At 36.9% G+C, this 13514-nt stretch overlaps 1 protein-coding gene and 2 pseudogenes across 14 annotated transcripts in view; 1 reads left to right on the forward strand and 2 right to left on the reverse strand.

Moving 5' to 3' along the window:
* The window catches only part of LOC105054121 (protein unc-13 homolog), a 71041-nt gene that overhangs the window by 25343 nt on the left and 32184 nt on the right, over positions 1-13514 (forward strand). For 11 of the 14 annotated variants that reach the window (XM_073245463.1, XM_073245464.1, XM_073245456.1 and 8 more), the window contains 5 exons: positions 46-198; positions 596-703; positions 1646-1717; positions 8262-8379; positions 12345-12517. In XM_073245463.1, the coding sequence (XP_073101564.1) occupies positions 46-198; positions 596-703; positions 1646-1717; positions 8262-8379; positions 12345-12517 (624 nt within the window). The remainder of the gene's footprint in view (positions 1-45; positions 199-595; positions 704-1645; positions 1718-8261; positions 8380-12344; positions 12518-13514) is intronic. The other 3 variants (XM_073245459.1, XM_073245460.1, XM_073245461.1) reach the window with 3 other exon arrangements.
* Positions 1730-4194, reverse strand: LOC140852531 (uncharacterized; annotated as a pseudogene).
* Positions 4133-7632, reverse strand: LOC140852532 (uncharacterized; annotated as a pseudogene).

Raw genomic sequence — 13514 nt, forward strand, 5'->3', positions numbered from 1 at the left:
ATTTATGCTTTATACTTATGCATAATATATTCCTGTTATGCCTAGGATCCATTCTTGCAAGGTGTCTCACAGTTTTCAGAGAGTATAAGAGAAGTACTTGCGGCAGCTAATTGCTTAGAGCGTTATCTTTCTCGCATAGTCCGTTCTGTACAAAATTGCGTGGGATCTCCGATAATCAATTATTTACATCCATATCAGGTTACGTTACCCATAACTTGACCAACTGCACTAAACATTACATATGAGCTTGTTATACATGGTATTTGATGATGTTTGCTTCGCATGTCATGTATATGGAACTGTAGGGTTTTTTGTCTTCTCTTTCATTCTGGGTGTTCTTATATAGTCGGCGTGATGGTAAAACTAGAATATTTATCACTAAATCATACTAATACAAGTGGAATGTCCATGTACAGCAAATAAGATAGCTGGATTGACATGCAGTTCAGCTGCTTGATGAGCATATTTGCAAATTTGCAGTTGCATACCTGGCTTGCACATATTATCTTGCTTATGCATAAGAATTTAGTTATCGAAGTTTTTAAATTGGCAAAATTTGTTATTGGAGTTAATTAACTTGACATGATCTGTTTAGTATCTCTCTACACAGATACAACAAATTTGTGCACCACTTATTCTTCAATGGTTACATACTCAACATGACATCATCTTGGAGTGGACAAAACGTGCTATCCAGATAGAGGTTGGTTTGCTTGATCAGCAAAATTGGTTCTAACAGTATCTTTTATCCTTTTTAAAAAATTGTTGTGGGAAGTAATTATGTAATTTAAAATGCATTCTACTTTGTGTACCAGATATTGTATGAATAAATTACTGTATTTCCTAAACACCTTTCTCAATATTTCGTCCCTCTTTCCTAGTTTAGTTGATTGTCTTTTAGTTTTACCGGCGTGCTTTGAACTGATAAAAACATATAGTTTGTGTTTATGCATTTCACAATCTTAATTGTTTTCTCACATTTTATGTATATGTGTTTGTATGATTAGATACTTCTAAAATATGCGGGAGACTGATGAATAATTTATCAACAATACTTGGCCAATAAAAATGCTATAGGACTAATATGTCTTATAAACATTTGAATCAAGGTTTTAAATATCAGTGGGATGGCAAGGCATTTCAAGGCATGTCACTGTCCCGCTTGTTGTGACAAGGCAGCAATCCAAGTGCCGAGATGGGACGATTTGGGAAATGGACCAGGATGGGTTGAGACATCCACCATCTCGAGTGTTAGGATGCCTAATGGCCTTGTCCCATGGAATAACTAGGACAACCCCATCCCATGGTATTAAAACCTTGAATTGAATATGTGGTGGGGCCTGATTATTAAACGGACACATGTTTTTGTAAGAACTACACATGTATTATGTATATATTTTCAAGGTCGCATGTATGTATTTTTCATGTTATGTTTATACAAGATATATATGTAATATGTATTTATACATGTATATACACATGCAAAATATCCATGCATACAAATAAATAACTATTAAAGTTGTATCTCAGCTGATTAGATGTTATTTTAATTTCAATTTTTTGAGGACTCTTTGATGTGGTTGTTTATGTTCTGCTTAGAGGTTCGCCTCATGCTCTTTAATGTGGATATTTATGTTCTTCATAGGATTGGGAGCCTTTATCATCTCAACAAAGACAAGCAGCATCCATAATTGAAGTCTTTCGAATCATTGAAGAGGTTTAGATCATTTCAAACAATTTATTCAATTTTTAAATGCATTCAAAATTTCAAATATTATTTCACTTTTTTCTCTTTGAGAAGGTTATTTCATGTACTTCCTAGTCGAGTTTAATGTGTTATGCATCTATCTTCTTTAAGAAAATTGTCAAATTGTGGTGCAGATGCAACCAGAAAAAAGGAAAAAAACAAATCCATTGATCGTGAAGTTTGTTTTCTTGTTAAATGTTAAAACTGAACAGTGGGATGTTTACTATTATGAAGAACAATATAAATTGGCAAAGCATTTAGAATTATCAAAACCACAGCCAGAGAGCCTCATGACATTTTGTATATTATCAACATTATACGTCAGTGATTGTCATTTTATGCTAAGGCGATGTTTTTGATAAGTGCAAGATGGGGCAAAGCAAGGTCCGCTGTACCGATATCGGGGCCTATACCGGTGCCCGGCCGGTATGGTACGATATCGGTACCATACCATACTGACACGGTACGCTCCGGTGTACTGGTTCGATACCGGTACAATTTTTTTTGTTGTTTCTTTTTTTTTTGGGTCTTCAAGTTATTAATTCATAAATGCAATCCCAAAATTACATTATATTATATATTATTGACATATTTGGATTCAATTTTTGAGTTCGGTAGCGGTACAGGGACTCTTGATCTAAAATTTCAAATATATATTTATTTACATTATATTACAACTACATCATCCTAAAATTAAAAAGAAAATATATAAATGTGCATTAAAATATATCTAAACTTTTAAAATACAAAGCACAAAAAATGATATACTAACCTCAAGATCTACTCTGCATTTAATATCTTATCGAGTGTTTGTGACGCTCATAGATATCTGGATTATTAGCATAATCTGGAAGAATATCAGTCCAACCCTCTAACCAAGATACATTGTACTCCTGAATATTCATCCCATAAGGTATCTTCTCTGGATTGTAAGACATCTCAGATCTCTCATTCAAACTCTGGCTCTGAGAAGTATCCTTGGGATGATGGTATGGCTATGGAGGAGCCCATCCGAATATGCCGGTAGCAAAATCTGATCCGTAAGATGTTCCAGGCTGCATAGGGTAGTAACTAGTAGAAGACGATACCTCGGATGCACCATATCCATATGGATCATAAGGTGGCTGCGGATAATAGGATCCATAATGCGAGGATGATCCAGATATATCCATGGACCCTACACGTGTAAGATCGTCTGCAGCTGCATCGTGTGCTGGATGACCTCTAGGAGTCCGTCGTCTATATGAAATCAGCTCCTCACGGTCTTTATCGACTCATCCACTATGGTCCTTATCTTATGTAGCATGTGTAAACTGGGACTCACCGATGAATCAAATATCACCCTGCGGCTGTCTCATAAGCAGTGATTTTCTGTCCTTCAGTTCCTTTCTGATCATCAGATCCATGACTAGTACTACCAGTATCATTATCACTCTCTCTGATCTTCGAATCTGAATCAGATAGGTCCTGTACTCTCGAGAGTGGTGCATGTGCAACTGTCTTTTCTTTTCTCCTTGTGTCTCTCTGTGACTGAGTTTTTTGTGATTGAGAGGATGGATGTCTTCTTGCTGACTGTCGATCTCATCTAAACATCTATCGCTCAAGCCTCTGTGAGGATGTATCGGATGTCGAGTTAGTGATGAAGTTCTCTGTCTTCTCAGGCTGTGGCTGATCAGCTGGAATCTTATGTAGAATATTTCTTTCTGCCTATTGCCCTAGATCCACCCTGATCTCCCTAGCTACCACATTGGTTGGTCGTGGAGGGGATCCCGGCTCATCAAGCTCTGGCTCCTGCTGCTGATCTGCAAGCCATCTGATGATCGGATCGTTGTCCTCGTCAGCAAAATCTAGTGTCGGATCAGTGTACTTCAGTTGTACTTCCTCCTGAATACATTTTAGCCTCAACCTCAGATTATAGTGAACATATACAAGATCATTGAGGCATTTTTGTGTTAGACGATTTTTCTGTTTGCTGTGGATAAGGACGAAAGTCGATCAATTGCACTCACAGCCACTAGCAGAGACCGTCTGGGAAAGAATGCGGATAGTCACACCTCTCAAATATTCTGCGGACATTCCAAAATGAATCTATCATTCAGCTGCAAAAGCAAAATTATATATTAAATTTTATGATATTATTAAGCAAAATTACATATCAATCTATGCTGCTCATTATTGATATGTAATTTATCTGGATTCATCTGCTTTTTGCTTACGACAGCTGATGGGATTCCAAAGCTGTCTGATCTCTCTTTAAATTATTTCATCTGTAAAAAAATATATTTATTAAATTTATAAATATATCGTTAAGTACAGATCAAATTCAGTTGAATAATCACATCTGTTTTAAATTAGCATACCTCTTGCAGATACAATGATGCGATTTTTGGATCGGACACCATCTTATATATCACATTACGAAGAGCAGTAAGAAGCTCGTTATCCATATCTATCCCAGAAATGGTATACTGGAATTTCGGATTCAAATAATAAGCTGCAGATAAATTTTATAATTGATTAAGTATATTTTTACAAGTATAAGAAAAAAATATTTTAAAATATTTTTGAATCCGTGCTTACCGGTTAGAGATAGTCCCAACGGCGCTCAATGATGTTAATAAATTTTTGAGCATGCTTCGGATCGTTCTCACTGATTTGGTTTTTTGTCCTCTCCATCATGTAATATAAGAAGCCCATCTGGAGGTATCTTTCACTATCCACGGTATGAAGCATCTTATATAATGGCTTAATAGCCTTCACTACCTTCTCAGCCCGTTGCCAGAATGACTGACTTGTCATCAAGTTCTCCACATGACTTCCATTAGTGTCGGTCCTCACATATCTGCTCTCCTGTCACTCGGCACTGACAAATATCTGACGTAAGGTTGCTTTCTTCTGAAGAAGACTATCAAGTGCTATGTAGTTGGTAGCAAATCGTGTGATATCCGATCTTAAGATCTCCCTCCCAGTATACGTCCGCATCAATGAAAGAACCCATATGTGATTGTAGATGAATCTAATAATAGTTTGGGCAATCTCCACTACCTGCTGCACTCTACGAATTTTCTCAATATCCATCAATATAAGATCAATACAATGTGCAGCATATGGGGTCCAGTATATCTGGGGTTGCTGCTCCATCAGTAACTCTCTGGCAGTCTTATATTGTGGCCCATTATTTGTAATGACCTGCACGACATACTGCTCCCCCACTGAATCAATTATCTCCTCCATCAGACTAAGGATATATGTAGCATCGTGCATCTTATCTGAAGCATCAATTGATTTGTGAAAAAAATATTTTTTCATCACAGTATGTCAAAAAATTAATGATGCTCTGTCTAGTAGGACTATTCTAACCATCACACATCACTGTCAGTTCGTATGTAGGTCATTTATTTTTGTAAAAAGCAATCCATCTCTGTAGATCCTCTTTGTTACTGTCAAGAAGCTGACCATAGATGTCCTTAGGTCCTGACGGATCTACACCCTGGCTGGCAGCCTCTATGGCTGAAATGACAAATTGATAGTAAAGATTGTCTGCTGCATTTGTTGGAATATAGTTGAAATGAAATCATGATCCAATAGCTTGCCACATATCTTTCTTCTTATCCTTTTTCACTACAGTGTCAATCTTCAGCTACTTTGAATCCTTGCTGGGAAAAGCATATGGATCCAAATCATGGATAGTGGCTCATACTGGAATATCTCTGGAGGACCTCCTACTGCCAAAAACTCCCAACAAAGATGACATGCTTGGTCTGCTCCCTCTACCATCGGGCTTTCTGACTGAGGTAGTTCTTCTGAACTCGAATTCTTCCCCATCGATCGTTGATTGCCTGATTCAGACCCCGATTCGCAGCATGATGGTCCAAATCGCTCTCTATACCTGGCTATCTCCTCTTGCCGGTACTGATTAGCCAAGTTTGCCTGAATGGCAGCCTCAATCTGTGCCTCATCATCTGGAGTGGAAGTCTCCTTTGACTCTCTAGAGTGATAAGAAGGTGGCTCTGCAGCTCGACGGTCTACTTCCGTCCTTTTCTGCTTTGCCCTTTCTTTCGCTGCTTTTGAATCAGCGAAGTGCTTTTTCATCAACTGTCGGACCTCCTGTGGTCATTTTCGATACATAGACACATCAGGATAACCATCAGTCAGGTGCTGCTTCAATCTAGTCACCCCTCCTCTCTTGAACTCTGTGTTGCACCATTTGTATCTTCAATGATGCTGAACCGAGAGCATCTCCTCATGATCCCAATCAATGTCATGCTCTGAATCTTTTTTCTTACTCATTTTTGCAAGTATAATAAAACATGATAGTTTAATAATTATTAAAAAAAATATTATATATAAATTAAAAAAATCAATAATAATTTTAAAACTCATAAATTAAAAAAATATGTTATATGCTTCAAATAATATTTTTGAATTAACTGTAATATAACACTATTTTTACATATTTTTATTTGATAATATTTTTTATTTAAATAATTATAAAAATATTTTTTAATTTAAAAAATTTCAAAAAAATTTTGAGGTTAGATTTAAGTAGCTTTAATCATTCTAAACATGATTATAAAATTTTGATTTTTTTTAAAAATTTATTTTTTAATAAATTTTTTATGAATAAATATATATAAATATTTAAAAAATATATAATTAATAAAAATCAATGATTTTAGTGTCATCATGTAGATCTTCCAAAGATCTATCATATATGATCAAATAATATCAAAATCATAAAATTTTGGCATGATTTCCTTTTATTTTCATACTTCTTCGTTCTTATCTTTTTTTTACAATAAAAATATAAAAAATAAAATATTTACTAAAAGAATAATACATTATCTTATTTTTGGCCAAAAATCAGCGTCTCCTCGAACCAGTGCTGCAATTTGACAGAATTTTTTCCTCTTTTTCTAATTTTTTTGGCGTCTCGTGAGAGTCTCAGGCAAGGAATGCTCTCTCGGGAGTTCTTTGAGAGAGCTCTGGAGTCTCTCAGACAACCCACCTGGGCTGTCACTAAAAGACAGCCCAGGCTCCACCCCACACCCCCCCACCCCCCGACTCCCCCCACATGAAGATGTTGGTACGGTTCGGTTCAACGCCGAACCGAACCGTATCGGTCCATACCTACCCGGTTTTGGGCGGTATGGTGCAGAATCGTGCCGAACCGTCCGGTTCGATGCTGTTCGGAGCTATTTTTCAGAGAAAACGGCCGAACTGGATCGGCTGGCCACCGATCCGGTTCGGTACGCCCCGTACCGGGCGGTTCGGCCCGGTACGGCATTCCAAAGTTCCCTTTGATTCTCCTTTTTCTTTAATCTTGGAATGAAGTAGTATTTTTGGGTATTACTTGCTTCTTTTTACAAAAAGATTTGCTTTCTGTGCTGTTGATCATGAGAGCTACTTTTATTTGTTCTCTTCTTTGTAAAATTTTATATATTCATCAAACCGAGATACCAAGGTATTCTAGGCATCTTAGTCTTAAGGTAATAACAAAAACTGGTGCTTGATGCTGAAAATCTAATAATCTCTTTCTTCAATAGAAGAATGGTAAATTTTATATCCTAGTAAGTATTCTTTTTTTCTTGATGTTTACTACCTCTACTATTACCTTTTGTAAAAAGACTGTTTTGATTAGTTTTCTTATTTTTCAATATTTAGTATTTTGAGGGAGCTAGAAATTGAATTAATAAAATTCCTATAGATAGATCATAGATCTAGTAAGTCGTCATATTCCTTTGATCTCTACCCATTGAAAAAATATCTGGTGAAAAAATGGAGATTACCTTTATAGACAAAAGAAATACAGGATCAAGGAATGAAACTGTGAATTGTAGAACAGAAATCTTGTTGATTACAGGTTTTCTCTTTGGAGTATCCATTATTAGCAATTGATGATCTCTAATGACGTGCAATATTCTGAATATGAACAGCATCCTTAGGGATTGAAGAGACACATGCCTTTTTATTACAGTTCAGGGTCTCGCTCTGTCCTACCACTAAGTATTTGTGCTGTCCCACTGTTACAAATCAATACAAGATAAGAAACACTTATCTTTATTTCAGCAATGAATAATGATTAAAGATGTGCGAAGATCTAATCTTACATGGCTTTGGAATTTGCTGTTTCAATGGGAAGGAGTTGTTTTTCCTTGCTGGCATTGAAAAGGCTCTTTGCTCCAAGTATTGTTTTGTGTTTAGAATTTACACACTTATTTCTTAGCAAAGGTAAAGCACAAAATAAAAACAAATGCAAATTTTTGAACCAATCATACGGCCTGTAACTTAACAAAGAGTGGAGCATTTACACTTTTTTGTCCTCTTACTTTTCTTTCATATTTAGAGAATGCCTTGGCCAGTACCTTTTCATCATGTAAACCTTCTCATCAAATGCTTCCCTAAAATTGTATTTCTATCCTTATTCAATTATTCTGCTGGTATTTTATGTATTCATGTTGTTGCTTTCCTCTTCATACATGAGATAAAAATCTAAGCTTATAATAATTTCCAGACTGTTGATCAATTCTTTAACTTAAACCTTCCTATGGATATGATCCACTTGCGGTCTTTACTGATTGGAATTGTTCGGAGCCTTGATTCTTATTTGCAATACATGGTCAATCAGCAAGGTATGATTCACACTGTGATAGAAGTCCATTGTTGAATTCCCTAAACCATTTAAAGGTTCTTGTTGCATTGCAATTTGATATACAGTTGTGAAAGAGTATGGTAATACCAAGCTAATTCTTTTGATTTATCAACATGATGCCTTATTCTTTGTTTCATTTTGTCTACTTGATATTCTAATATGTCTAATACTTTTAGCAATCTTCTTATATTTAATGCAGTTTGAAAGGTAGTCATACAATGAAGTATTAGCAATTTAGCATATTCTGTGTCTTGCAAATGCCTCTTATGACAGCAAAGCACATATGTTGTTGTGGCATGCTGATGGTGGCATGCATTATCAGGAAAAGATATGAATGTACAAGAAGTTGTAACTAATTGCTAACTTGCACTATTTTGGTTTTTTACTGACTTAGACCGCTTTTAACTGCTTTTACTGAAAGTAACTACGCTAAATAAGTAAACTTAAAAATTAATGCATAGTAAAATAAGAAATAAATCCTACTAGATATTTGTATTGATTGTTGATTAATGCATAGTAGTCTCTATAATGGTATGTCATATTTAGACAATTATATTTACACATTTGCATTTTAAATAACCTTATAATTCATAAAAAGGGAAGTCTATTAGTATATTTCAAATACTAAGAAACATTATGTGTTGTGGATATTGTTAGTATGGAAGAAACTTGTATAGTGTTTACATACCATGCTTTTCTTTCACCTCCATTGTTGATCCGGGTTAGAATGAGGATATCTTGTTGTCTGTGCTAACCGTATTGTACCGTACTAGTAAGGTACTAGTATGGTATTGAGGTTTGGTATTTTGGTTCAATATGAGCTGTACCTGTTCACATCACATGGAACCACACCTTGTAGGCTTGTACTGCTCGGTTGTGGGTCGTACGATGGCTGAGTGCGTGAAAGTGTTCGAAGGTTGTCTTGGTACGAGATGCATACCATACTGTACCAGATTGTACTATACTGAATCTGTAACATACCTGTATGATTCTTGGTAATGGTTTGCGCACATCGATTGTTGCTGCTTCTAATGCATGTAGTTGGTCATCATATCCTCAATGAAAGCCGAAAAAAAATGATTTGAAATCCTAGTCTTCAACGACTTGATGTTAGTTAGGATTTGGGTTGGTGGAACTGTTCTGACACCTAGGATGGCCTGACATCTTAGTAATTCACTACAACATCAATTTTTCCCTCCCACTTGTTTTAATTGTTGTTTAGAGACTTCTTAGGGTTTTTATTAGGTCATTTAGGATTATAGGTGGTCTTCAAGCTCGTGAATTTTATGGTGCTAGTCAAGGTTTTTTATACTATACCGAACTGGTCGGTACACTCCGTATCGTACCGGACCGACGGGGAACCGGCACGATTCGGTAAATTCGGTATACCGGCGGTACGGAAGGAAAAAAAAAAGTGAAAAAGAGAGAGAGAGGAGAAAGGGAGGTGGGAGCCGTCGGAGGCCGGCAGTGGCCGGCTGCGGCCGTCGGAGGGCTTCCGAGCCCTGTATCATCCGATAGGGCTTTCAAGAGAGCGAGAAAGAGAGAGAGCGCTCGAGGGGGAGACCTACCGGATGGACAGCGTCTCCGTCGCGAGACCCTCGGTGGCCGGCGAGCCGACGCCGACGGCCTGAGGGCGGTCGAGCAGCTCCGCCCCCTTCTTCTTTTTCGAAACAGGCCGGGCTCCGCCCCCTTCTTCTTTTTCAAAACAAGCCGTCGTCTATTTTCGTTTTTTCTTTTTTTTTTTTGGTTTTAAACTGATGAAGTCGGCAACCCAATTGCCGACTTCAGGGATTTTTTAAAAAAAAATTAAAAAATTGTGAAGCCAGTAAACTATTTGCTGGCTTCACTTAAAACTAGATTTTTTAAAACTGTTTCATGTTCGCGGCACCGCGCGCGTGGACTGTGCCCTTCGGTAGCCAGTCGGAGGCCGTCCGGCGGCCCCGCCGGCTCCTTCTCTTCCCTCTTTTTCTTTCTTCCTCCTCTCTCTCTATTTCTCTCTCTTTCTCTCTTTTTCTTCTTCCGGTTCGGGTCCGCTTGCCTTCGTCGGTTCTCTTCGATTCGATACAGTACGAAACCATATCGAACCATACCGCCGGTCGGCCGATACGGCCGGCGGTACTGGCTCAGCATATCTTGGTGCCAGTAATGGTACCAACACCAATTTGGCATTACTTTTCACTTTTCTTTTTTTCTTTTTTAAATATTTTTATTTGGAACGTAAATCCTATTTGGGATATTATTTTATTTTCTTTGTTTTTTATTTTCAATTTAGGAGGAATAGATGATATTGCAGAAGAAATTTCTCTAAGGAGGCAACTTAGCAAATTTGGTTATTTTGAATTTAGCAATAAAATTTTGGCACAATAGTAGTTTGGCTATATGTTATGACTGTTTCTTATGCAAGATCCATTAATCAGTATTTTATTTTGAATGACAATTAACTGATAAAATAAAAACATTTCTTTTGTAGCTTATATACATATACTTATTATTTATAAATTATGATACTCAAATGTTATAACTGTATGCAATAACTAGGGGACTGGAAAACACATCATTATATTATCTGCGCAAGTGATTTTTATTTGTTCTTTTTGCTTTTCCCAAACTCTCATGTCACAATTGCAGACAATAATTAATATGTTTTCTAATTCTCAATATATAGCTATAGAATGATCTATATATGAGTTAAAGAACTGTAAACGATCATATTTTTATGGGCAGGATTTCGAGTCATGGGTAAGCTAGTGTATAATCAGTTGCATTTTAAATAATATTTTAGAATTTTTCATTGATAATAAGTTTTAGGATTTAATTATTTAACTTTTGCTTTTTTTGTTATGTCACATTGGTCCCCTAAGAACAAAATCTCGGATCCGACCCCAGGTCCAACGGTTTGGTTAAAGCACAGGCCAATCAAGTTAGCCCTAGTTGGATGGAGCATTGAGGAGGCGGGGGGGGGGGGAGGGGGGCGAGAAAGAGAAGTTTATTACATGATTGCAGTCATCTTTCTTTTATGATTGATTTTTTGTGATTGTGGATATTTTTATATTATGAATGATATTATTATGTTTGGTGGATGATGATATTTCTCGCTAGACTATGGACCTTTACATCATATGGATGTTTACATTATTATGATGCTAGGTAGTATCGTTTTATAGTTTTTATGAATTTTTAATTTTTTGCATGAAGTTGATATAAAGTATTCATTTTTGATAGTTGGTAAGAAGAATATTGATATATTTTAGCAGCCTGCTTTGGGTACATAGCACCTTCTATCCGCCATAAAATCCCCAGCGGCTGCATGCCTGCTATCCACTTTAAACCTTACAGATGAGGGAAAAGAGAAGAGGCTTGAGAACCTCTTTTTGATATGACCTGACTTGTACTAGTTGATGCCAGCTGGGGCCAGTCATTGACCTGGTTTGTACTGGCTGGTACCTTCTTGTACCAGTTGGGATGTCCCTGGTTTTCAGGTACTATGGTCCTGGACTAATCCTAGGACCCAGAATCTCACTGGTCCAATCCAGGAGGCCTGGATGGACACATACAAACTGGGATTTGAAACCTTGGTGAAAGGCATCAGTTGCAAGAATCTTTGGATTGCCCTGAATAGAAACAGGAGTGTTCCAGATGGTCAGACATGCTTTTAAAGGGGGACATAGCACATTGTCTTGTACTGCTATTTATATATCTACATCATGAGTCTATGAGAAACTTGCATCAAATCAAATTGATACATAACAATGTCCATCAACACGGACACCCTTTGACACGTACAGTGCAAATCACATGAACGCACCTCACATTGGTACATAGTGATATAAAAGTTATATACTCTTTCTGAGTTGATGAAACTGATATGTTCTGCTGTTCGTCTAAAGATTAATTTGTAGCACTAGTTCTTGACTGATATGTTTATTTTTTATTTCTTGGGTGCAGTCGACAAGCATATGTTGTATCCTAGCCCCCCAGCTTTAACACGATATAAAGTGTCAATTAATCCTTTCGCAAAGAAAAGATCGATGGAGCATGCATTTCTTGAGGAGAAAATAACCAAACAGTTAAATGACTTGACAGTACCAACACTTTGTGTTAAACTTAACACTCTGCATGTGAGTTTCATTATTTCGAATTTTTCCTTAATCTGGTTATTTGTGGGTAAATAGAAGCAATCATTCTATTATTTCCCAGTTAGGTGAGTGAGCATACTATTTATTGGCTTTATTTTCTTTTACATGATCTACTGGTATTAGAAATACCTGTTAGCGGTTGCATTAGTAGCATTTCTTAAAACATTCTACCCATAGTTTATATTTAACTTCTTGCATATTTAGTAGTAGTATGTTGAAAATTGATTTCTGTTTTATGCATGGAAATGGAGACCATCATAGAACTTTTATTTTGTTCTGATATATGCAAAAGGTGACCTATTCAAGGTTTTACGTCCTGCCGGGATGGGGCGCATCCTGGCCGTCCTATCCCGGTCCGGGACTGGGACTCCGAAACCTATCCATGAAGGGAAAGAAGAATAATGAGGAAAAAGGGAAGATGAAAAAAGGAAAAGGTAAAAGAAAAGAAGAAGAAAAATGAAAGAATGAAGAGAAGGGGGGAGAAAAAGAAAGGAAGGCAAGAAGGAAGAAAGGAAAGAGAAAGAAGAAGAAAAAGGAAAAAAGAAAGGGATGACAAAAAGAAAGAAAAAAAGAAAGAAAGGAAGGTAGAAGAAAAAAAAAGAAAAGGAGGAGGAAAGAAAGGAAAAAAAGAAGGGAGAGAGATGGAGAATATCTATCGGGATTAATGATGGAGACAGTTGTCGGGATGGGACGGGACGGGACAGCGGGGTGTCCCATTCCATGGAGATACCGGGACACCTCCATCCCATAGGATTTAAAAACTTGGACCTATTATTTAAACCACAGCATGGTATACTGGCATATGTTCCCTGTGCGGTAGTGTTTTGCTTTGAAGAAATCCTAAGTTATGTTGTTCTGTGAACTGTATATAGGTTTATATAGATAGCCTGTGGTCTGTCTCTGATAAAACTATGCAGGAACAAACTTTTCTAATGCATGAATTATGTAATTGCTTAAAGCCTTGACTTGCAGTTCAAAG

This window comes from Elaeis guineensis, chromosome 11, assembly GCF_000442705.2.
Source record: "Elaeis guineensis isolate ETL-2024a chromosome 11, EG11, whole genome shotgun sequence".
Taxonomy (NCBI): Eukaryota; Viridiplantae; Streptophyta; class Magnoliopsida; order Arecales; family Arecaceae; genus Elaeis; species Elaeis guineensis.